Here is a 26,529-nt window from a genome sequence, read left to right as displayed (position 1 = left end):
TTTAGGATGGACATTAGGAAAAACTTCCTAACTATCAGGGTGGTTAAGCACTGGAATAATTTGACTAGGGAGGTTGTGGAATCTCCATTGTTGGAGATTTTTAAGAGCAGGTTAAACAAACACCTGTCAGGGATGGTCTAGATCAGGGGTGGGCAAACTTTTTGGGGCGAGGGCCACATCTGGGTGAGGAAATTGTATGCAGGGCCGGGGCAGGGCGGGTGGAGTGCGGGATGTGGAGGAAGGGGCTCAGGACAAGGGATTGGGGCAGAGAAGGGGTGCAGAGTGTAAGAAGGGGCTCAGGGAAGGGGGTTGGGGTACAGGAGGGGTACGGAGTGCAGGACAGGGCTCAGGGCAGGGAGTTGGGGTGCACGGGGTGCAGGGTGCAGCAGGGAGCTCAGGGCAGGTGGTTGGAATGCACAGGAGTGCAGAAAGGGGCTCAGGGCAGGGAGTTGGGTGCAGGAGGGGTGCGAGGTACAGGCAGAAGGCTTAGGGCAGGAAGTTGGGGGGCGGGGGCAGGAGGGGTTTGAGCTCCAGCCCAGTGCCGCTTACCTAAAGTGGCTCCGGGGTGGCAGTGGCGCACACCAGGGCCAGGGCAGGCTCCCTGCATGCCTGCCCTGTCCCCACGCCACTCCAGGAAGTGCTGCGGCCCCTGGGTGGGGGCGGGCAGAGGGCTCTGCGTGCGCACATGGAGCCCTTTGCCTCCTGGCCCGGGGGCTGCTTCTGAGAGCAGCGCCGGGCCCGCAGCACCACCAGGGGTAATCCCGCGGGCCGGATCCAAAGCCCCGAAGGGCCGGATCCGGCCCGCGGGCCATAGTTTGCCCATCCCTGGTCTAGATAATACTTAGTCCTTGCATGAGTGCAGGGGACTGGACTAGATGACCTCTCGAGGTCCCTTCCAGTCCTACGATTTTATGAGTCTATGAATTATCCATTAGTCTGGTGCATTTTTATGACTTAACCTACCAGATGGGCCCTTGTACTTTATTGTGGCTACCTGTGTCAATGAAAATGAACAGAGTTCAAAACACATTGTTTTACATTGTTCTGCAAGGGCTTTGTTGAACACTTAATTCAAGTCTGTTCAAGTAAACCGTCTATCTAAAAACAAAGGTATCCATGGTCTCATTTTTACTGTAGTCAATGGGTGCTTCCAGATTTCATATGATCTAAACTCTTGGCATAAATTAATTTTATGGCAATTTAATTTTCAAGGTTTGTAAGCTCAAAACCATGGTTCAAAGCCAAGAGATCCTTTGACTATGCAGTTATGTGTTTTTATTCCTTATTTAGATAGAAACGTAAAAAGAACCTTAGCAATATGTAAGGCAGATACCTTGTGCGGTGTATTGTCTTGAGGAACTAAAAATTATTATTCAGCTTTTAGAGTTAGATTAAAAAAAATAGAGGCACCGCAACAGCTTGTGTAAATTAATTATGCATTTAAAATTACGGGCATGCAGATGCAGCTGGTCAATTGTGTGCACAAAGTGACACCCGGGTAAAAGTGGGGAAATATAGCAGTGAATCAATCTCAAAATATGGAATCTCACATTTAAACAGGATAATTGCATACACAAACAGATGAGTGTATGCTACTGCTTTTGTACCCTGAACTGTATATTGATGGTGTTCAGTTGCCAGTTTTTACCCATCACCATGTATTATGTATATGTAGTTCAGGCACCAGGTTCTGAAAACTTAAACCCAACATTATCACAAGTGTCCACAATTTTAGCTGCCTTCCAGGGGCCTAATTTTTCAGAGGCGTGGATACCACCAATTACCATTTAAATTGAGTGGCGTTATGAATGCTCAGATCCTCTAAAAGTCATGCCCGAATATCTCCACTTGAGTGGCCAAAAACTGATGAACACTTCTGAAAGTAAGGACCCCAGTACTGCAGTTGGATCTGTCTGGGCAGAGACCCAGGTCCTGTGGAGCTTCACTGAATTCAGTGAGAGACCATATGGGCATGGGGTCTGCTTGCATAGATCCCGTTGCAGGATCAGGACCTTGGGACTTAACTTGTCTGCCAAAGATTTACCATGTGTAAAAAGGGAATAATCATGATTACCTGACCCTCCCCCTTCTCCCCATGGGGGTGCTGTGTAGGTCAGTTGATGTTTTTACAGCATTTTTAAGATAAAAAGGCTAACTATTATAATACAGTTGGTTACCAATGCTTTCACTGGTTGGACAGCATTTAAGATTCATATTGCAGTACTTAGCTGCTATGTTGATGGGTACAGTATCAGAATCTATATGGACAGATAGAGAAATGCTGCTTACAGTACTTATGACTTCTCAACCCACGTTGGGTGGAGGTTCTTATATATCCTCCATTACTGCAGTATCTGAGCACCTCATACCCTTTAATGTATTTAGTCTCACGACATCCCTGTGAGGTAGGGATGTTCTCCCTTCGACAGGCACAGAGAGACAAGCGACTTCTCTTGGTTTACACGGGACGTCTGTGGCAGCACAGGGCTCGCCAGACATAGGCTAGGACCCGAGCTACTAGACCATCTTTCCTTCAGTGTCGTTGTTCTGTAAATGTTGTTGCATAGTTGTATTCAGCTTTGGAATGTGGTTTGATATAATTTCCCAGCCGCTCACCATAAACCATTTAATTAATTTGAGCAATTGCACGAATTAACATTTCTTTCTTTGTCAGCTGCTGAGCTCTCAGAAGAAACGGAAGGAGCCTTCAGCAGCTTTCAGCATGTTTATCTGTGGAGAGGTGAGTTTTAGCCTGCTGTGACTTATAAGAGCTCGGAAAGATAAAAGACCAAAAAAATGGGGGCCACATTCTCTGCGAGTGTAAACGGAAAAGTCATTTGACTTTAATGGAGCTGCACCAGCAGAAAAACTTGGCCCTAGACAAGAGTCTTTTCTCACCTACAATAGCATGATGCTGGTGTAGAATCAGTGTAAGCAAGAGGTGAATCAGGCCCATTGTTTCCGAAATCTATGTGAGAAGCTATGGAGACACAAGCCATTTATTTCATTGTCAGCCCCTAGATACCATGGTAATTTGGCACTTTGCAAATGTCTAGATAGATTCGTTTAATTATCATGACTCATCGCAAGCTTCCATTGTTCCCAGTAGATTTACTGCATGAATATCCCAAAACACTTTTTTGCTACCACTCTAGGAATACATAGGCCTGCATGCTTCTAGAGCCTTGGTATTGAATATTTACTGAATATGGATATTTACTGAGTTTAGTGGATTCATTTTGGTTCAGCATGGTGGGATTTTCAAAAGCACCTTAAGGCAGTTCCAGAGCTTTTGAAAATCCAACAGTCAGAATATAAGAACTGCCCTATCAGAGCAGACCAGTGATTGTTCTAATCTGGTGCCCGTCTCAACCAGTGGCCAGTGCTTGGCTTTTTAGAGGTAGCTGTAAAGCCTCCTGTAGTGTAATTCACTTGTGCAGTATATAACACAGAGAGGAATTTCTTCCTAACTCCAGCTGGTGAACTGCTTGTGCCCTGAAGCATGGGGACTGATACACAAAACAGGGGCTAAGTGCAGACACAACTGTTTCATCCTTTGGTGAAACTTACTAAGCTGTTTGCCTAGATAGTAACATTGCACTGTAAAATGTTCTATGTTAACTTGTTGTGTAAAACTCAGTATAGGCAAACTGGGTCATTACAAAAACTAAACCTAATTTCCCTAATACTAATTTCTCCCTACTGTTACTCACACCTTCTTGTCAACTGTCTGTAATGGGCCACTCTCATTATCACTTCAAAAGTTATTTTTCCTCCCTTGGTATCCTGCTGTTAGTTGATTTATCTCGTTAGGCTGACCTCACACTTGGTAAGGCAATGCCCATCCTTTTGTGTATTTATACCTGCTCCTGTATTTTCCACTCCAGGCAGCTGATGAAGTGGGTTCTAGCCCATGAAAGCTTATGCCCAAATAAATTTGTTAATCTCTAAGGTGCCACAAAGACTCCTTGTTGTTTTTGCTGATACAGACTAACACGGCTACCCCTCTGAAACCTGTTTAGGAACTAATAGTCAGTGTGTTTCACAGGCGAACTGCAACTGGAATCAATATGAGCTTAAGGGACAATCTTTTTGTTCTGTGTCTGTACAGCACCTAGCACAATTGGGGTCCTAGTCCATAACCAGGACTTCTAGGCACTATATTAATACCAATAATACAGAATAATAAATAGCTCTGATTGTGTTCTAGGTTCTGATATGATTACCCGGACGAAATCCTCTGCATGTGATGCTGCTGTTTTACAAACACAGGCCGAGCTAATGTTACCAGGTACTGGGTAGTACTGCAGTAGATGCTGGGTGGTGATGGTGGCGGCTTGTGATGTACAGGCGGTCAGACTAGATGATCAGATGATCCCATCTGGCCTTAAACTCTATGACTGTGTGAAATTACAAGGGGAAACTTCAGATTTGATATATTTCATGTGACAAACAAGGAGGATGTGTTTAAGACAGTGTAGGAGAATGCGGAATTTGGCTGTGAGTGCCCGGAACACACGATGTCAAGCCTATTGTTTTTCTCTTTATTGAAGTACATGCATGGGGAATGAGTAGGCTTGGGCAGATTGGTTCAGACAAAACAAGAACCCCGCTGAACTTTCTCCCCGGCTTCTCTTCTTCTTTCATTTTCACATGTCCCTGCACTTCCATGGCCAGGACAGAAGCGAAAGTGCTGGAATATCAGAGGAGAGCCTGTTCTAATGAGAATTGTACAGACTCGGAAGATTTGGCTTCTTCTGATAAGCTTCTGAATGAACGTATTGGTCCATAGCTATGCTCATTTGCACCAGCTGAGGTTCTGGCCCACAGACTTTTGGGAACTTAATGGAACCAAACCTGAAGTCTGAAACTAGAATCATAGGCCTTTTGTCTATAGACACCTACTGTTCCAGATTATGCTCTTGGTTAGGCCAGTGTAAATCCAAAGTAATTCAACTGAAGTCACTAGAGTTTCTACACAAGTGTAACTGAGAAAAGAATGTGGCCCCTTGATGGCAGAGTTTTGGTTCATCTATACAAAGTTGTAATCCTTCTGTGAAGCTTTGATGAATATCTATGGGAGATCCAGGTGTGATTTAAGGAAGCTTTAAAATGGTAAAATATGGCAAACTGTTACTGATTTACCTCATATAATTTGCATGAAAGATGAACTAAAATTCCCATGTAACTGGCTAAGCTCCCATATGATTAGTGGAACACAAATCTAGACTTTAAAAGGAGGAATAAAAATATTTAAAACATTGACTGAAATTCTTTTCATTTACCTGCCAAAACTTGAGTTCAGGGCCTTGAGGTTCTACATTTTCCCTGCAAGAACTGACGATATCATTAAAACCTAAAGCAATGTAAGGAATGCAGCTTTCTGCACTGTGTTTTAGGGATGAGTCATATCAGCTACTCTTTCAAGAGGGGCTGTCTATAAATTATTCAACACATTTTTGGTGATTTTTTTTCCCCCGAGACCCACCCACCTCTTGTAACTTTTTGTAATACTGAAACAAACACACACACTTAAGGACCCACTCACCCTCTAATGCGTTACATAATTTATGGACAGCTCCAGAGAAACCTAGGAGGCTGAAGGGTTGGGTCTTGACAGGTAAAAAGACTTGCAGGTCACCTGTTAAAAATACAGAATTACTGAGAAATCTGGGGAAATATCTGCAAGAGTGAGACTTTTTATTACAGCACGATCATGTTTAGAATGTTGTTTATGGCAACATTTATGAATATTTTATGATGAGAGAAAATGAATAGACACAGTAAAGTATTTGTGTTTCTTTGGTTTTGTGTTTCAATTTTTCGCTGACTATTTTAGTGCTTCATGGATTAAATAACGTGGGAGTCGTACAGGGCCAAAATAATGTGCGGTGTGGTCTGCTCCTCCCTTTTGACAAATAAGAGAGTGTTTATTGACAAACTGGAAGGAGATCAGTGGAAAAACAACAAAAATGTCCCAAGAGTTGCATGGGCTTATTTAAGGGGAATAATTGAAAAGAGACAAAAATAGCTCAGGGACAACAATGGGAAGGCACCACAGTCTACACACATTTGAAGGGAGCACATGCCAGGGATAGAGAAGAATTACTTAAAATGGTATGTGGGGGTATTACTGGAGATATAGGATTAAATTAATAAAAGGAGCATTTTGGCTAAGTATTGGGGGTGGGGGGAACTTGCTAATAGTGGGCTGTTGGATAACTTCCCAAGGGAACTGGTGGAAATTGCATCACTTCAGGTCATTAAAACTAACTTGTTTAACGTACTAGAAAAGATACTGTGAGGAATGATCCTGCAATGGATAAAGTTAACAGAGAGATGCTGTGATATGAGCATATTGTGCTTTATTTCAGCCCCTTAAGAGACTCTTGCGGAAAAAAAGATTAAATCCCAATCCAAACACAATTCAAAAACACAGGTATTATCCCTGAGGCAGTCCTATTTAAAACCAACCTGGATATACATTAACCCTGGGAAAAGGTTACAGCTGACAACTGTGAAATTCAGAGTTTTATGTATAAACAATCCTTATGTATCCCAGATTGTAAATACATCTTGCTTTTTTTTTTCATGTGGATCAGATTCTGTAATGGAACTTTTTTCCCTAATGGACAACAGCCTGATACAACTAGACCAAAGCCGTTCCCTCCCATCCCAGCAGTACTGGCTCTTCAAACACAAGTATTCAGCAGACCAGGCGACACTCTGGTGTCTCACACGTAAGAAATCATAGACCTTTATTCTACATGCTAGTAGGGAAACAATAATTAATCAGCAGTTTCAACAGTAGTGTGGTGTAGACAGTACCCAACTGTTCTTACTACCAAGTTAGATGGCATTATGTTAAAATCATCTGAGTCCTGCCTACACTAGAGCTGTGGAGCTACACCAGTGGTAAATTCCAGAACGTGAATTTTTGCCAGGATAGGCACAGTTGTTGGTAAAAACTTGAGTGAATCCCTTAGCCCCTAGGTAAAGAAAAGGACAAAAGTCATGGAGTAATGCTCAAAAACGTTTGCTATAAAAGGTGACGGTATCTCCGGTTTTCCATGATACTGGGGCTCAGATATGGGCCTGATGCTCCTCTCACACTACCCGAGTAACTCCACTGACATCGCTGAAGTTACATTGTGGGGTAACAATGGGGTAAGAGAGAGGAGAATCAGGCCCTGTATTTTATTGCCTGTTCATCCATTGTGATGTCCCAAGTGCCGGAAATGCAAATGAGGAAAAAATGGTTTGCAGCCATTTTTGCTGTTTTAATGATGCATAAACAAATCCTGAAAGGTTTCTTTTAGCCACAGTTTGACCTGGAAATGGACTAAAAGGTCGTAAAGAATAAAGAAGGCGATCAATGCATAGTGTTCTCAAGTCATCTTCCTGGCACCTGTTATCCCTCTGTTATTTAGCTCTGCAAGACATCATTCAAGTCAAGTTTATTATCTATAGTACATATTTTATGAAAGATGGGTTGCTAAGTCTCTGGCTATGTTTATACTGCTCCATAGTTAAGACTATGGAGGTATAAACAGCAGTGCACACCAAAGTGCTGTCCTGTAACTCCCCCACGTGGATGCTGCAGGTGTGAACTAAAAGAATCCTGGATCACATTAACATAGTCCTGTTTGAAGAGGATTGTATTATCTTGAACTAGGAAGCTTTTAGTTTGCACCCGCAGCAGCCACACGGGGGAGTTACAGAGCAGCACTGTGATGTAGACTTCTATTCATGCCCATGTAATCTGAATTGCAGGGCCATGTAGACAAGCCCTCTGACTAACAGGAAAGCAGCTACTAAAAGAGATGCCCAACACTATAGACATATTTAACTTTAAGAAGTCAATGGGACTACTCACATGCTTAAAACACTTGTGTAATTTTTGCAACATCAGGGCATCAACCCGGTAGCACAATAATTAGCAAACTGGCCTGATCAGTTTGTTATTTTATTTTTTTTAAGTGCATTAGAGCCTTGGAGTTTTGCAAAATTCCTCTACTATAGCAAGGAAGGAAGGCAGCCAGCCAGGGTGTGAATTTCAAGGTAAACCACAAAAAGGAACCAACTCATATGGTCAATGTGCATAGAAGCATTTTTAGTGTATGAGAAAAACTCTCCAGAAATAATTTGACAGACTTTTCATAGGACATTCTAGAAAATATTTGCTGATACTGCCTTTTTTATTTTATAAACCAGAAGAAATATGCAATTGTTATTGTAGGTTTAATATATTGAATTAGTTTGGCAATCCTCATATCTGTTTCTTGGGTGTTCTGGTCCCTGTTTTATTAAAAGATTGCCTAAAACACAAAAAGACTGTGAACCAGATCCTACTCTCAGCTTTTCCTGTGTAAACCTGGAGTAACCCCACTCATGCCAGGAACTTATTCCGAGTTTACACCAATTAAAAGCAGAATTTGTCCCTATTTATTTTTCTTATACAGTAATAGCATAATAATAACAATAATACACACTTCAATAAAGATTATTTGTGCTAAAGGTTTAATATTAAGAATTATAAACAAGTGAGAGATGGGAATGGAGAGAAGGGGAACACAAATAGCTAAGTTTATAAAACTGAGCTGCTCTGCCTCTTAGGTTGTGCACAAGAAGATGCATTTTGTCAGCTGGCTGCTCTTCAGAATACCACAAGCACATATTTTGCCTGCACACACTATCCAGAGGCTCAGATCTGTGATAATTACATCAACCACATCCCCGAAAACTGTCAGACGGTATTACCCCAGCAACTGCAGACTGTGTATCGCAAAATAGGTGAGCTTTAATTTCTGTGTTAAATTGGATATTTCAGACAGACGTGTGTTGTATTCCTGGCGGCATCGGTCAGCATCTCAGCTTTTACTTTGAAGGATGTCAAATGGGAATGTAGGAATGTTATGACCCGCAACAAGGAAGACTAGGTGGCTCTGGATATAACACGAAGTAGCAATGAAAGACTAACATTAGTAACTGAAAGGCGCCATGGCTACGTGATGGCCAGTTGCTGGTGATCTCCCTTCAGTTCCTAGTGGAAGGATATTCACAACGCATCCCAGTTAGCATCTATATCAGAGGGGCCAAAGGAAACTGCACCAGGAGTCCTCAGACTTTTCCCTAGTCTGAACAGTATTTGAATATGGAGATTGTCTTTGGGATGTCTCCCTTCCCATTCACAATCATTGATGGCAACTGCAGTAATTGTGTTAATAGATAAGTGTTTAAAGCATTTTTAGCTTCCCTATTGCTTCCAGCCCCATAATATCGCTCTGTTCTAAATGAAAGAACCCAACACCCGAAGTACTGAACATTGACTCTATTAAGAGCCAAAGGGAAGGGGAAGCTGCATACACTACCCACTCTGCAATCTCCCAGTCTACCCAGAGATGCTGCATTCAGTGTGAAGTGGACTACCTCATTCAGTGGACTGGAATCACTCCAATACAAGTCCCTGCTGGCCTGGGAATTCAGAACCTGAACTTGAGTCCCTTACTTATCAGCCCATCTTTCTGCCATTAGAATGCCTGTTGGGCATTCATCCTGCATAGAAACAAATCTAGTTGTCAAACATGTTGGTCTAAATTTATTTTCCAATACACTGAGAAATCACCGCGGTGTCATAGAAATGTAGCTTTTTCCCTCCTTTTTATGTTTGCTTAATGCTATAAATCATTTGAAGGAAGAAGTAACTTGCCCTTTGATGTTTTCAGTCACTCTAGAAGGGACTGTGAAGAGCTTCTACACACGTTTACCGTTCCGTAAAGTAACTGGAGTCTCAGTGAGAAACAAGATTGACATGAGCGGAAAAGCCATTTCCGATGGGTATGAGCCAACTCAATTCAGTTTTGTTAGCATGGGGCTTTGGCCACATCCAGAATATCAAAACCATATCATGTAAATGGAGAGCATCAGGCATATTCATTAAAAATATTAAAGAGCAGTATATCTTTTTGGGAGAATAACCAATATATTACAAATATTAATCACAAGATTTTAAGTGAATTTATAATATATTCATTGTATTAGCTAGTCTGTATAATGTGATATCACAAAATCAGTGATTGGCTGGATAGAACTGTTGTCAATAACGCACACAATGCATCTATGCCAATGTTTTCAGTACAGTCACTGTTCTAAATAACAGCGGAGCTCTTATACACACAATACAAAGAACTAGAGGGTGCAGTATGAGTTTGCAGATTCTGCAACTCCTCACTGCAGTGTATTGGCTAAACTCTCAGGACCTGAAGACCTAGGGTTGCCAACAGTCCCATATTACAAGGGAAGTCCCTTATTTAAATAGAAAATTGCCCATCCCCTACTAAATCCGTGCAGGATGCCTTTTATCCCGTACCTCAGCATATTAAAATATTATCATTATGCAAAACCAGTTTTATTATGACCTTACCTTCCAATGAGATAAAGTTTGTAAAATTAGACCATGTAGTAATGCAGAATCGGTCCCAGGATTTACTGAACCAATGTATGTATATAGCACAGCAGTTCCCAAACCATGGAGCGCGGACCCCTGGGGGAGCATGATAAGGTTATCGGGGGACATGAAGACCTGATGGGGCCACGCTGAAAGAGTGGGTGGGGGGCGGGGCTCTGGCGGCAGGGAAAGCAGACAGGGCACTGTGCAGGTGGTCTTGACTTCCAGGACCAGGCTCCCTGCCCACCTTGTTCACCCACTGCTGCAGCTGGAGTAGCTACCGCCCAGCAGTTATGCTTGTCTACGGGGGACATTGGCAGAGACTCTGTGAGCAGGGAAGAGAAGGCTACACCCTGGGAGGACTGACCCCCCTGCCAGACAGAGCCCCTTCCTGAACCTAACCATTCAGCGCAGCTCCAGGACACAGAGCCCCATCCACTTGCCCTGCTAGATACAGCCTGTGCAGGGAAAGCGGATGGGCCTGTGCTCAAGGATTGGAGTCAGCAGAGGGCCATTAATCACTGGTGCATCTTTCCACTCTTGTCCCAGCCCTTCAGTGCTGCCCTGTTCACTTTCAGAGCTGGGTCCCAGCAGCCAAGAGTGCTTGCCTGCTGCAGGGAGAGGAAGATTTCCTCAGCTGCCACATGGTTGGTACGCTCCACCCTTTGTGGTACTGAGCAGTGAGCACCCCACCCCTGGCCCAATATCACAGGCTATTCCTCCCTCCGAGGGGTGATAAGAAAACAGTTCTGTGTTTTTGAAATACAATGTTGGCAACCCTAGGCAGACCCCTGCAGGAATTGTGAACAAGGCTATAGTTTCAACTGGCTGCCAATTGTACTAAAGTCTGGAGTATTTTCTTCTTTCCGGTTAGGTTTTTTGAGTGTGAGCGCCGATGTGATGCTGACCCCTGTTGCACAGGATTTGGGCTTTTAAATGACTCTCAGTCACCAGGTATTCTTTACTGAAGCTGGATTTATAGAGTTCATTTTTCAGTCTGTGGCGGTTACATTGAACGTTGCTTTTCTTTCAGCTTGAGGTGGCCAGGCTAAAGCCCTCGCCGAGCTTGTCAGTGCCCCTTCGGAACATTTCTGGTGACAAGCTACTCTCTCATACTCTGCGGCCCGGTGACTTGGGCAGTATCCATGGATACGGGAAACCGGCGTGCAAGGCCCTGCTGAGCCTGATTCAGAATGGTCGGAGTTGGAAAATTCTCCTCTGAATTAAGCACAGCAAGGACTTGACCCTGAGTCTCCCACATCTAGGCTGACCAGATCGCAAGTGTGAAAAATCGGGACGGGGGTGGAGGGGAGTGGTTGCCTATAGAAAACAAAACCCCGAATATCAGGACTATCCCTATAAAACTGGGACATCTGGTCACCCTACCCACATCCCAGGATACTGCTCTAAACATTAGACTTTCAGGCATCTCATACACGCACACACACTCTTCCAAATTTCAATAGAAAACAGACATTTCCACACAATTCTGTTTTCACAAAAACATTCAAAGGGTCATGTCCTTCTTCCAGTGCGGAGCAAAAATTAATTTTGAAATGGAATTGTTCTCTAGACAGCTCTGCTTCCTATGTTGCAGCCATCTACCAGAGCAGTAAAATACTTACCAGCCTTAGCTCCATAAGTAACATCTCATGGGAGTGGTTTCTTAGCAGGGCTATAGCTCTACCAATATTTCACACAAATGGATAAAATGGTATATCACCCATATCCCCACATCCAGTACTAGCCCCACTCTAAAGACTTTGGCTGATTTCTAAAGCGTCTCAGGGAGTTAGACACCCACACCCTGGTGAAATTCAATGGGAGTTGGGCATCTCATTTTTTAATGTGCTTTGAAAATTTTTTTTAACTTTGGCTTCCTGTGTTCTCCCGAGCATGATCTTGCACACATTTTCAAATTGTCCACTGATTTTGGGCAGTCCTCATTTTTGGGAGTATCTAGCTTGAGACACCCAAGTCAACATTTGCAGACTTGGGTGCCTAATGTTTTACAAAAACATCCATGTGACTTATAGCTGATTTAAAGTCAAAAGGACGTAGGCTTCTAAGTTACTTAGGTGTTTGTGAAAATTTTATTTCTCAATTCATATTTAGACGCCTAAGCGAGTGGTCTGATTTTCAAAAGTGCTGACCACTCCTTAGCTCCTGCTGAGGTCAGTTGGAAGTGCTAGGTGTACAACACTTCTGAAAATCCTGCCAAGTTACAATCAGGCCTGGTTTTGAAAATCTTGGGGCTGGGCCCTCCATTACTCAGAGGCGCTGAAAAGTTAGTTGAGAGACTCCCATTGACATCAATCGGCTTTGGAACCAGCCCTAATTGCCTGATAGTGTCCCCACTGAAATCAAAGACAGCTTCATCATTAACTTCAATTGGAGCAGGACCTAATGGGTCTTTTCCTTCTCTGATTTCTGAGCCGAAGGAACTTTCGTATAATACTTAGTGGAACCAGAAAATATTAATTTTCTTAAATATATTATTTAAAACAAAGTTACCATGGTGATTTTTGTAACTGGATATTTTCCTGGTAGGTGGTGAGGTGCTCTGCTTGACTCTGAACAGTTTAGGAATCCAGACCTGCACTGAGGAAACAGGAAGCACTTGGCAGATTTCCGATTGCAGCTCTGCAGATGTCAGAATATATCCGTTTGGCTGGTATCAGAAGCCTGGTGAGTAATGCAGGTGGTCTGCCATTTAGAGTGTCTTCTGTGTGATGTTATTTATTTGCTTTATAGTAATGCTTAGAGGCCCCAGCCAAGACTGGGAAACCATTGTACTAGGAACTGGACAAACACATAGTAAGAGACAGGCCCTGCTTCAAAGAGGCTACAGCTAGAGGAGGCGGACAAAGAGTGTATTTTTATCCCCATTTTGCAGATGGGAAACGGAGGCACAGAGAGGTTAAATGAGTTTCCAAAGTTAAACAGAAAGTGTGTGACAGAGCCAGAAACTGAACAAAGATCTCTTATATCCCACTCTAGGCCCTCAGTTTAGTTACAAGACCAAATACTTCATTCCCACCGTCCAGATTATGCTAAGGTGCAGCAGTCAGTAAACTGCACCAATCTTAGAAGCCATACTGGGATATGTGGAGGCCAATATTCTCTTATCTAGGTCTTGACTTTTAAACCACAAAGTCAATGGGATTTTTGTTCCTCTGTTTAGTGAAGGCAGGATTATGTCCAGAGTTTAAATACCGATAGTACCGCATTTCTAGTGTGCATTGAAATAATTCAGCCATTGATAAAAGCTATCCTATTTAGCTGAAGGAAGTGTTTCCAGAAGACAAGAACAGCACAAAGAGGGAAGATGATTAGAACTGGTCACAATATATTTTATTTTCCATAAAAAATTTCAACAAAACTAAATATTATTTCTGATGAAAATTTTCACTGAATTAGTTTAGGGTCAGGGGTTATTTGTTGTTTGTTTTTAAAGAAAACTCACAACCCCATAATTTTCAGTTTTGGAAAACTAAACCCAGGATAATTTAGATTTTTAACAACTGCAAACCAAACACTTTTGTTTTTTTTAACAAAAACATCAAAAATGTAAATGAAATGGAAATTTTCTTGGGAAAATGTACATTTAATCAACAAGCTATTTTTTTGTCCAAAAATAAAAAAGGTTGAAACCTTTGTCAGCAATAGTAATAATCAGTTTCAAGCTACCGAGTAGCTCAAAAATATAATTTATGGTGTTTTTCCTCTACTTACGGAGCAATTCGGTGACAGTCACATTTCTTTTAGATAGAGAGAACAAAACACAAGAAAGAACAAAAGTAACATGGCTGCCAGTCATTAGCACTTAGATATTTAAGTGCCTTGCACAGAAAATATGGACATAACATTTCCACGGCTAAATGGCCCACATAATGCAAAATCTTTCTCGGAGACTTGCAGTTACTCTGCTTACTATATTGGTGCACTCAACACCAAGTTTGCAAAAAAATGTAGAAGAATTTGGAACAGCAAATTCCTCTTGTTCATTTATCTGGTGGAAAAATATAGTCATGTGGCTTTTTGACTTGTATATTCCAGAGGGTAGGTCCCAGGGAGGATAATTTCTAATTCAGTTGGGGTGGGGCAGTGGCAGGACAGGGAGGAGTAGAATAACGGGATGGTGCGTAGGTGCTGGAACTAGGGGTGCTGCCCCGTGGTGGCTCCAGGCACCAGCGCTCCAAGCACGTGCCTGGGGCGTCAAACTGCAGGGGGTGCCCTGCTGGTCCCTGCAAGGGTGGCAGTCAGGCTGCTTTCGGCGGCTTGCCTGCAGGAGGTCCCCGGTCCTGCGGATTCGGCGGCAATTCAGCGGCGGATATGCCGAAGCCACGGGACCAGCGGACCTCCCGCAGGCGCGCCACCGAAGGCTGCCTGACTGCTGTGCTTGGGGCAGCAAAAAAGCTAGAGCTGCCCCTGGTGCTGCCGCACCCCCTGGCTTAAAGTTGTTTCCATTATATACATGATTTACCATTTGGTTCAATAGCTCTCAGCACCCCTGCTATATGAATTGTTCCAGCGCTCCTGGGATGGTGCATTTCGGAGTGAATGGTCTCTTGCTGTTCACCTGTTTTCTAGGAAGTGGACCGTCTGACCTAATCTGCAAACAGGGCCGGCTCCAGGCACCAGCGTTCCAAGCAGGTGCTTGGGACGACAATCTGCAAGGGGCGGCCATCCCTGTGTTTTTGCCTCCAAGCTACACGCCGAATTGCCGCCGCAGACCGCAGGGGCAGTCCGTGTGCTGTTAGGGCAGCATGTGCGTTTCTGCGGCGGTGGCAATTCGGCTTCTATGTTCAGCTGTCCACGGCGGTGCCGCTTCTGTCTTCTGGCTGAAGACAGAAGCTGCTGCCGAATTGCTGCCGCCGCAGAAACGCGCGTGCCGTCCTAATGGCACACGGACTGCCCCGGCCGGCCGCGGCAGCAATTCGGTGCTCTGCTTGGGGCGGTGAAAACAGTAGAGCCAGCCCTGTCTGCAAAGTTCAGCTCCAGAGCTGGATTCAAACTTCCCTGGATTCAGGGAATGTTTATAGTTTCATTCACAGATTCCAAGGCCAGAAGGGACCATTGTGATCGTCTAGTCTGACCTCTTGTATAACACAGCCAGAGAGAGGCCATAGAACTTCCCCCAAATAATTGCTAAAGCATATCTTTTAGGAAAACATCTGGGATCTTGGTTCAGGCTCATTTCTGCATACAAATATTGTTTGTTCGTTTGGTTTTTTTGTGGTGGTGGGAAACAGGGAAGGAGGGATTGTGATGGTTTTTAGGAAGCCCTGCTTTACACTAAAAGTCTCCGCCACCCTGAATTCTCTGTGTGTGGCCTAAAAAATATGCGCCTCAGACCTTAGAGAACACGGTGGGAGATTTCTGCCTGCTGGAGGGGTGACTGAACTCTGTTAGATTTGCAGTCTCTTTTTTAGCTTTCCGAGCTAATTAGAATCCTGCCTGCAGGTGGTTGTTCTGCATGTACCACATTGGAGCCTAAATTGTTTGGTTTTTTCTTTGTCTTCTTGGAAAGTATTAAATTATTTTGAGCAACAAGCTCTGTGCTTTCTGACTAGCTGACCACAGCGTGTGGGTGGGGTTCCACTTTCTCAGGCTTTCCTTCAATGCAGCAGAAACACTAAGAGAAAATGGAGGCCTGTCTGAACCCGATCCTGCTATCGTTACTCAAACAGACTACAGTGGGACTAGTTCCATAGAGTTTAAAGCAGAAGAGACCATTCAATCGTCTAGTCTGACCACAGCCCATTTAATATCACCACTGTATTGAGTCCAATAGAGGTTTGCTCATGTGGCAGAGGGGTTACTATATCAGGATCTACTGGATATGCAATCCAATCTGTGTGTGGGCCTTTGCGTCTGTGCAGAATCCCACTGAAGACAGGGCTCCACAGGGCCTGCTGGGGTGGATCAAGGCTGGGGTGGATCAAGGGCCTGCTGGGCTGGATCAAGGCCTGCATTTGTACCAAATGACAGGAGGAAGGACCCAATCCTGCTCCACCCCTGTTGAAGTCAATGGAGATTTTTGCCACTGAATTTAATTGAGAGCAGGATCATACCGCCCATTGCTTCATTACTGCTATTTTTAAGTCTAGTTCCTTTCTCCTCTGTAATACATAGAAAGCTTTCGCTTCTTGTCTCCTCTTTCTAATGGAGGATGTTGAGCTAATTGTCTGAAACAGCATTTGAAAATCCTTCTCTGGGTGACTATTGACAGCTTTGGTTATTAGAACTGAAATAACTGAGCGATGAATTTACATTATGCTCTGCATTTCACTCATCTTGGGCATTGAAATTAGGCGGGTCAGTTATGGTTGATGGTAGATTTTCATTGCTTGGTTCTCATGCATTGGCACAACATTTAAACTATAAAATGTGCTGCAGAGACCAGTTCTGCTCTGGCGGGGAGTTAGTGTAGATGGCCCAATTGGGTTCCTTTTATCTCTAAATTCTAGAGTTTTGTCATAGCATAAAGCCCAGTGGAGGCTGAAGGCAAACCTGCTTCCGTGTTCCAGCTGCACGGAGCAGACACAAAATGTCCTCCTTAGTCGTTTGCAGCTTGACTGGCAAAAACGCCAAAGGATTTGCTCCCATGTTGTAGGTGCCTGGCTGTCTCTGTAATAATCTGTAATTCAACTGTAGTTAAAATGATTCACTCTTCCTAAAGGATCAGAGGGGTAGCCGTGTTAGTCTGGGTCTGTGGGTATTCACCCACGAAAGCTCATGCTCCAATATGTCTGTTAGTCTATAAGGTGCCACAGGACTCTTTGCTGCTCTTCCTACGTTATTCTAAGAGGGCAGTTAATTTAAAACTATTAGCTATTTATCTCATAGACTCATAGACTTTAAGGTCAGAAGGGACCATTATGATAATCTAGTCTGACCTCCTGCACAATGCAGGCCACAGAATCTCACCCATCCACTTCTATAACAAACCCCTAACCTATGTTAGATAAATGCATTAAAAGGTGCATATGTATCCTCACAACACCACTGTGAGGGAAGGAAGTACTATTACCCTCATTTTGCAGAGGGGAAATCAATGCACAGAAAGGCTAAGTCACTGAACAGAAGCTGGAACTCACATTTCTCAAGGCCTAGGCTAGTGCCTTAACCGCGTGACCGTCCTTCTTCTCACTAACAAGCCCCCCTGTTAAAGTCCAGAGGATTTTTCATTTCATTCACTCCGAGCTTAGGCATTATATGGCAGTTCGATCAACACAAGCTGTCACTTCTTATTGGACAAAGGCACTGCAGAGAGGCGCCTATGGCACAGGCCAGATGGGGAGCCGAAGAGAGAATGGAGAGAGCTGCATTTCTTTTTGATGGGGAAGAAGTTTTAATGCGTTCCCACTGTACCATGCATCAAGACAAAAGTCGGCACAGATGTTAATGCAAATCAAGATATTTGCAGACAAAAATTTGTATCACTTGTGCAGGTGTGTTCCGGCTCCGGGGACCAGAAGTGGAACAATTATGATGAAAGTTTTGAGGCTAAAAAAGAAAGTGTAAAGTCAGTGGCTGAAATCTGGAGGGCCTTACACATGCCAATGGACGTTTGCTCAAATAAAGTCTTCTGGCTTTAGCCCACTATAAAATATTTATTTTGCTGTGGACATTTTGCTGAATCTTTATATATTTCATGGTATGTTGGCATGCAAATAAAAAAGAGCTAAAAAACCAGCAGATATGAACAAGCGCTACAGCCTAAAGCCAGTGTTTGGGAAGCAAAGATATTAAAGTCTGTTTGGTTTGCGTTGTGGATGTGCAAATCCCAGAAATGAAGTTGCAGGTTCAGAGATGATATAGTTAGATTTAAAAACCTATCTACCTTACATTGTTATAACAAACTGTCTTTTTTTTTTTTTTTAGCAACCATGACGAATACTATACCCAATGTGTGCCCACCTGTTCTGTTTCCTCGGAGCCCAGAGAACGGTGAGTGTCATAGTGTATTAGGGCAAAGAAAAGAATTGAGGAAATGTGTAACCCCTATTTTTCATGCTCTGCATAACAACCACTTGTATAATGATCCATTTATGTTTCCCTTTTTTACTCTGTACAGATATAGCAGGTAATTTCTTTCTTATGTATCATTTAACCAAAATAGACAAGCTATTGGCTGGCATGATTAGCCTGTGCAACTCATTACCACAAAGGTATTATTGAGGCCAAGAATTTAGCTGGATTCAAGAAGGAATTAATCATTTATAAATGGAATGGTATCTGTGACCGGTTGGATCACAGAAAACCCCTTGGGGCTGCCAACTGATGTGCTGAGACTATCCCTGAGCCTGTTTCCCCTGGCAGCTTGGGACTTCAGTGCCCTGCCTGGTTTGAGCTAGACACACTAGCCTGCTGCAAACCCAGACTCAGGTCTGAACCATGTCCCCTAACTGGTACATTCCTAGAGATTTAAAGCAAAAAAGCAGTAATTAATACTTAACAATTGTTTATAAGTTTACCCTTGCATTTCTGTGGCTAGGACTGGCATACATTTGTGAGGGGAGGGTAACATAACTCATGTCAATTATATTGGGCCTCTTCCTGAACTCTGTCTGAGATCTGAGGGGTATTGTACCACTATCTCCTCCCTGCATTAGGGAGTAACCATGAGGCCTTTCTCAGCGCTTCATGGGTCTATAACTCGTGATAAGGACGCCCAATTATATTGAGTTATGTTGACTCCGCTCACTGACTTGAAACACACAAGGTTATCTGTTTACCCCAGCTTTCTCTTAGCTAGGTATTGTTCTCTGTTAGCCAGCCCCCATGGCCCAGGCCAAGCTGTGGACTCCAGGCCTATATAAAAAGTTCTTAGCAGAAACTGCAGTTAAAATTTTACATCCACATTAAATGGATTATGGCCCTTCACAATGCCTGACTCAAATGGAAAGAGAGACATGGTACCAGTAAGATGAAAAGGGAAGTCTGTAAAACAGTGGTCTGACCAGTTTTAATGTGTGGTGTTGGGTGTTTGACAGCAAAGAAGAAACATGAGCAAATGATCTGTTCCACTGAAACGCAAGCATTGAGATGAATGAGTGGCGCAAGGAAGAAGGACCATGTCAGGTGTGTGTATGTGACAGATGTGCTCAGAGTAACACCCAAAAATGAGGGCGCGCAGACACAGAGGGTTTATTCATGTAAAGTACAGTCCTGACAACAATGTGGGTAAGAAAGGCCAACAGATCAATATTGAAGGAGGAAGACAGAGAGGCCGACCCAAAAAGAAGTGGCGGGATGTCATAAAGGAAAGCATGTTAGCATGGTGTGACGGAGGACATGGCACTAGAGGGAGAGGGCTCATAGCGCAGAGCCCATTTGATGGGATTAATGGAAGGGAGAGGAATACAGTAGCCTGTAATGACTGTACACAATCGCAACTCCAAGTTGAAATCTGCTTTATTCCACATAAAGCGTTGCCTTTTTTAAAGATTCACTTTGAATCAGGGAAGAAAGGTGGTAGTGAATCAGGCCCTTCGCCGTTTCTTCTTTTATTATTTCCTGTGATGGTGGAAATAATGTGACAAAAGTTGCCTGATCTGTTGTTTGCATATTAAATTACATTGATCAATTAGAATTCCCAGTGAACACCCTGTGTTTTGACACAATCACTCCTGACTATGGAGAGATCTCTTTAATGGATGAAACTTAACTGCTGTTTGTTGGGACTTCGCAGTTGCTGTCTTCCAGAAATGCATGTAGACTGTCAGCAGGTATGGGGCTTTGCAGAAATGCCTTTCCATAAATAAATGGCATTTCTGGTTAGTGCTGTATATAAATGGAAAGAACCTGACCAACTATACCATAATAAAAACACATCTGGCACCAACTACATTTAAACTTCTCTGCCACTGACTCGCTGTGTGGTCTTAGGAAAGTCATTTAAGCTCTTTGCTTCCATTGTTCTATCTGGAAAATGGGGATAATAATACTGACTTAGCACACAAGAATTAGCTAATGTGTAAAGCACTTTGTAGATATTTAAAGCAGTGTGTAAGGTTAAAGGTTTTTTTATTATTAACCATATTATTTAAACTTGGTTGTAAGGTCTGTGTAGATGTGGCTGTATAACGGGAGGAAAAACAGGTGTCCGGATGAGCATGCACAGAGATGACTCCTTTGGTGAAATACTGACGTGAGCTAATAAGGGTTTCTAGTGGATCAGTGTCAAGCTGGAAAATTCCATTCCTTTACAAACTATCTTTTCACCTGGAAATCCAGAAAAGGCAGTTCTCTTTTAAGCCCTCTCTTCCTCCCCTTGTTAAAAGTGATACTAACCTCATCAGCTTCCTTTTTCATTCTCTTGCCTTAGTGCAGGGAGCTGGAATTGATGACTTCTTGAGGTCCCTTCCAGCCCTACATTTCTATGATCCTACAACCCATGATATTTAAACATTTGCATGATCAAGCTGGGAGGGGTTGCTAACACTTGGAGGACAACATTAGAATTCAAAACAACCTTGACAAATTGGAGACTTTGGGCAGAAAACATTTCCTCACCGTGGTATCTGAGATACTGCGTTTTATTTCTCTATTTAGAATAGGACATAACTAGTTAACTACATATTTCAGACACCATGACGTAGTGACCATTAGTAGATGTTCATTTTTTTTAAATGGTGACCTCTACATCTATATACTGTCAATCTTTTTTATACAGAAATATGATAGTCATGGCCAAATCAAACGGGCCCTACTCAGTCCAAACTCAGGTAAATCTCCCACTTACCTTAATGTACAGTAAGGAACAGTCCTACACTGGCTGGGAGATGGTCTAGATGATTTCTTAGGACTTTTGCCATCATCTCCATCTTCTATGGCTCTATGATAATGGGAGATTTTCCCCAAGGAAGAACTGAACAATGGCTGTAAGGTTTGGCCCCATGAGAATACATTTATCAGCATGTATTTTCAACGTGTTATGCCTCTCACCTCAGTACACGTTTAAAAAATGTGGATGCACCACAGCATCCAACCAGAAGAGGGAGCAGTATGTTAGGCTGGAGGCAGCCTGAGTGAGGTCACAGGAGAGCAGAAAGCCAAGGGGAATGGAGGGACCAATTTCCTTCTTTCGCCCCCTTTCCCCTCTCTCTCATTTTCAGCAGGTGAAATTTGCTCTTCTGCAGAGGGCCGGCATGAGCAAGCACCCTTATGTCTTGCTGAAGCTCACAGAGATGTAAGTGGTGCATAGGCTTTGTGCTGACCCTCTGCTGTGGGATGAATCGTCTACTTTGTGAACTAGCCTGAAATTAAAGGGCCTGATCCTGGCAAACCCGATAGTCCTTATCCTTGTAAGCCATCCCATTGATTTAACTGGGGCTGCACTGCCGAGAAAGGGCTTCTCACTTGACTGCCAGGTCCAGTGAAAGGAAAGGGATTGCTGAGACAGCCTGTCAATATGTGGCATTCTGCCACAAGTCAGCATTGGGAAGTAGTGCAAACCTGGGCACGCTGTACAAAGATGGTTCACCCCCATTAGGGCCAAAGCTTGTCTTATACTTGCAGGTGTTAAATTGGGTGACACTGAGACACTTTGCCATGTTAATATAGGCCCAATCCGTCAATCTTACTCATATGAGTAATCCTTGTTCACATGTGTTATCCCACTGACTAGTCGTGTGATTAAGGATTATTTACACAAGCAACAGTTGCAGGAACGTGCCTGGAAATTATTGAATTGAATTGGTCTGATGTCTTCCTCCAAATGCTGTGGGTATATCAGAGGTCTAGATAAGATAAGAACCTTCCCTTTCTCGACATTCTCCTTCAATGCGTTTGGCACTTTCCTTATCGTAGTTTGAAGAGTTGGAGTTTACTCTTTTTAAAAAACATCTGGTGCACTTATGTTGTCCCACACACCACTTACTATAACTGGCATCACTGAAAGGACACTTGCTTCCATTTCACATCTGCGCAACATCGTTACTGTGCTTCTCAATGCCATAAATAACATCTTTGTGTGTAGGTTAAAGTGATTATAGTTATTATGTGGTAGGTTTAAGAAAATGGTTCATTCCGATTCATTCATAGCCAAGTAGGTTCGCAAAAATGTGAACTAAACCTATTTTTAAAAGGGAAGTGAATCCATGCTGCATTGATGTTCACCAGTGAGCTGGTTTTGGAGAGCAGTAGAATAAAGGCATTTGCTGAGAGGCATCGCTATTAGGCCTGAAGGCATATACTGTATGCTATATACCAACTATGTTGAGTTATCACCAAGTGTTTCCTACCATTGAGGTAGATAAAGTTCTGGACACCTTTAAATCTGTATTTTCTAGTCATGAGTCAGTTGGTTCTGAGAGGTGGTAGTGGTGAATCAGCCTTAGCCACCTTCTAAGCAGGGCCGGCTCCAGGCACCAGCTCAGGAAGCAGGTGCTTGGGGCGGCCAATGAAAGGGACGGCACATCCGGGTCTTTGATGGCAATGTGGCGGCAGGTCCCTCAGTCCCTCTCGGAGGGAAGGACCTGCCACTGAATTGCTGCCAAAGAATGAAGCGGCGTGGTAGAGCAGCCGCTGAAGTGCTGCCGATTGCAGCTTTTTTTTCCCCCTCTTCGCTGCTTGGGGCAGCAAAAATGCTGGAGCCGGCCCTGCTTCTAAAACACAAAGCAAACTGACTCTGACGTTCAAAAAGGTTAGATGCCTTTTTTATTATCATGCATCCTTGCTCTTCTTCCTGGTTCTGCCTCTGGGAGCAGAGACCTTATAATGCTATGGGAAAAGCTGTTCCCATTATCTTCCCAGCCAGAAATCTCTCAAGACAATTTATTTTCAACTCTGTGTTGCAGAGTTAGGAGGAAGATGCTTTGGAAAAGCATTTGAAGTGTTATGGCATCAAATCTCTGAATTTTTTTGAGATTTGTCCATCACTAGTAAAGACAGCTGAAACTTTAGTTCATTATAATCATCTTAAAGAACCCTAGCTAATGCTGCTCTGTATCAATAGTGATAGTAGCAAATGTTCCATTAATTTGGCTAGTCTGAGTAACTCAGATATTGATGGTTGTGTAATTGTTATGTTAGTGCTTAAATAGTATGTGACATAATTTAACATCATAGTATTTGAAGGGCAGATACCATAAAATCATGTTGTAGAGAAAATATCCAGTCTATCTGATCTGGGACTATGCTAAGAAGAGGGTGACTTGCAGTAATCTTGTGTACCCTACGTGAGGTTTACATTAAAGTTGTTGAGCTTTGAAATCTCCCTTCACTATGTTTTAAAATGAACCAGCCAACTTTTAGTAGGAAAGAACAACTGTAAGAGACATTGCCCTGTTGCAAAATTCAGACAGAGATTCAGAACACCCCAAAGTTTGGGGGGGGGCGGTGGATTTAGGCTTGATCCATTGCTGTATAATGATAGAGGTCACTTGCAAAATTCAGTTCTAGATGTGAATTTAAAACACCCCAAAGGTTTGGGATTGCTTGCATCCAGGTGTTCAGTTTAGCCCAGTTTAAATATAAGGGCTATTTGTGAAATTCAGTGTCAGGTCAGAGTTAAAATAATAATAATAATAATTGGAGATATACCAATCTCCTAGAACTGGAAGGGACCTTGAAAGGTCATCGAGTCTTCCTAACATAAATTAGGCTTGTCAGCTCTGGGGATTTGGCTGATGGCCATCTCTAAGCACATCACGCATTTTTCTCTGAATTGGACTCTATTCATTACAGTGTGTGTGCCTCTACTTCCACACATCAAGGGTGGGATTGTCCAAAGCTTTGGTCTATCATTGACTTCATTGGCAGCAGAGAGAGACCAGAACTGAGTGCTTTTGAAAAGTTTATATGGAGATACACCTATCTCATAGAGCTGGATGGGACCTTGAAAGGTCATCAAGTCCAGTCACCTACCTTCACAGTAGGACCAAGTACTGTCCCTGACAGATTTTTGTCCCAGATCCCTAAATGGCCTTCCTCAAGGATTGAACTCACAACCTTGGGTTTAGCAGGCCAATGCTCAAACCACTGAGCTATACCTCCCCTCTAAACCCTAGTCATAAAACATCTGGAAGACAGAAGCCTTCTGTATGAGACATCTATAATTTTTCAATAAAATTTACAGAGCTGGATGGATTCAGACCACTATAATTATGCAATCAAAGCAATTGCTAGAATGTGGTTAGAAAGAGTGGCATCTCGTCTATGTATAAAACAGTAACTTCTCATCAGGTGCACTGTGTACATTCAACAAAGCAGCACTTCTATGGACCTCTGTGCCTTGTAAGATATTGAAAAAGCAATTTCTGCAGGAGACAAGCTTAGATCAGACTTGGGAAGGCCTTCCTTGGGGTCATATTGGAGAGTGGGTGGGAATGAACCATGGACACAGGTAGTTACCTGCTCGGTGGAGGAAAGAAGAAGACTACTAATCGGCTAAGTCTATAGCAATGTGATCAACAGCACAGCAATGAAATGGGTTCGTCCCAGAGTTCACACCATGTTTGTCACCCAAATGGTCATGATTTTGCACGTATCTGTACTTGAATTCAGTGGCAGGGAGACAGTGAGACGACAAAGCTGAAAGTAATTTCGACAGATATTATTTGAGAAATGGAAAACATTCCCATAGTGGTAAAATGGAAAGGATCAGACATGAATGATGCCAGGGTCAATTCTTTGAGGATTAAAGCAAAGAACGAGCAAGGATTGTGCCTAGAAAAGGACACTCTTCATATACCGTGTGCGCTTCTTGTATCTTTGCATTGTGCTTGTGTGATCTTTGTGCTGTTCCTAATATGGGTTGCAAAGCAGCTGCTGAATTTTCTGTATTTTAAAATGAAATGGAATGTTTGGATCACTCCCTTTCACACACGATCACGCATGCACATACAGGTGGATAAAATCTATTACCCATTCACTTCTAATCAAGATAAATGCACCATTTGTATTCCTTGTTTCACTTGGGATATGTCTCCACAGCCACTAGACCCCCATGGCAGGCCAATGCCAGCTGACGTGGGCTGACAGGGCTCGGGGCTGCAGGGCTGATTCACTGTTGTGTAGATGTCTGGGCTCGGGCTGCAGCACTGGCTCTAGGACGCTGTGAGGTGAGAGGGTCCCGGAGCTTGGGCTCCAGCCTGAGTCTTGAAGTCTACATAACAATGAAGCAGCCCTGCAGCCTCAGCCCGCGAACCTGAGACAGCTGGCGCTGGCCTGCCACGGGTTTTTTGTTGCTGTGTAGACAAACCCTAGGAATAAACCTCGCACCGCTGCTGTGAGATAGCTATGCTGGGCAAAATTCGACACTGGTATAAATCCTGAGTAACTCCATTCACTTTAATAGAATTACTCTGGATTTACTCCTGTGTATTTGGCCTAGTAAGAACTATTATGCATATTTTATAAAGGGATAAACTGAGGCACTCAAAGGACATATGATTGGCCTGAGGTCACGCAGTGGACATTATGGAAATATAATTATCCTAGTGAAAATAGCTTCCAACCTCAGCAAAACACTCCAGACATGTTGACTTACAATGGAATCCAGAGAAAGCTCTCTTTTTCAGAACATAAGTAGTAATATGAAGCTTTGTGTCTGAAGCTAGACAGATCACCAGTTCCATGCTGTCAGAACTGGATTATTGGTACTCTATGCTCTGCAAAGTTGAAGCGTAATGATTGTGTAACAATCTGTAGCTTAAGCCACATTGCTAAAAAGCTGCTTTTGTTCAAACAACAACAATAATAATAAAAACAGAATATTTGAAAAATTATGTAAGTGGGAATTGGAAAAAGAAGTCACTAAAATTTCACCTAGAAAAAAATGACATGGATTTCTAACAGTTCAGGCAAATTGGAACAGATTAACAAGGGAAATGGTAAATTCTGCATCACTTGGAGATTTTAAATAAAGACTCAATATTTTTCAAAAAGATATGCTCTAATTCAGCCACAGAGTATTGGCCTAGAGGTAGGAACCGCTGGGAGAAATTCTTTGGTCTGTGTCATACAGGGATCAGACTAGATGATCATAATGGTCCCTTCTGGCTTTAAAACGGTGAAGTCTTCTGAGTAGTAAAAAATAAGATTTGCCTTATGAGTCCTATCATTGGGCC

The 26,529-nt window shown here is 43.0% G+C and overlaps 1 protein-coding gene across 1 annotated transcript in view; it reads left to right on the top strand.

Annotated features, from left to right (window-relative positions):
* The window catches only part of TG (thyroglobulin), a 218,067-nt gene that overhangs the window by 81,786 nt on the left and 109,752 nt on the right, over positions 1 to 26,529 (top strand). The window contains exons 28-35 of the mRNA XM_045008289.1: positions 2,675 to 2,740; positions 4,211 to 4,291; positions 6,603 to 6,740; positions 8,617 to 8,793; positions 9,726 to 9,837; positions 11,322 to 11,401; positions 12,998 to 13,135; positions 18,338 to 18,403. Of these exons, the coding sequence (XP_044864224.1) occupies positions 2,675 to 2,740; positions 4,211 to 4,291; positions 6,603 to 6,740; positions 8,617 to 8,793; positions 9,726 to 9,837; positions 11,322 to 11,401; positions 12,998 to 13,135; positions 18,338 to 18,403 (858 nt within the window). The remainder of the gene's footprint in view (positions 1 to 2,674; positions 2,741 to 4,210; positions 4,292 to 6,602; positions 6,741 to 8,616; positions 8,794 to 9,725; positions 9,838 to 11,321; positions 11,402 to 12,997; positions 13,136 to 18,337; positions 18,404 to 26,529) is intronic.

The sequence above is a fragment of the Mauremys mutica genome, chromosome 2 (assembly GCF_020497125.1).
Source record: "Mauremys mutica isolate MM-2020 ecotype Southern chromosome 2, ASM2049712v1, whole genome shotgun sequence".
Lineage (NCBI taxonomy): Eukaryota > Metazoa > Chordata > Testudines > Geoemydidae > Mauremys > Mauremys mutica.
Note: the sequence above shows the minus strand (reverse complement) of the source record. Positions and strands in the feature narration are given on the sequence as shown.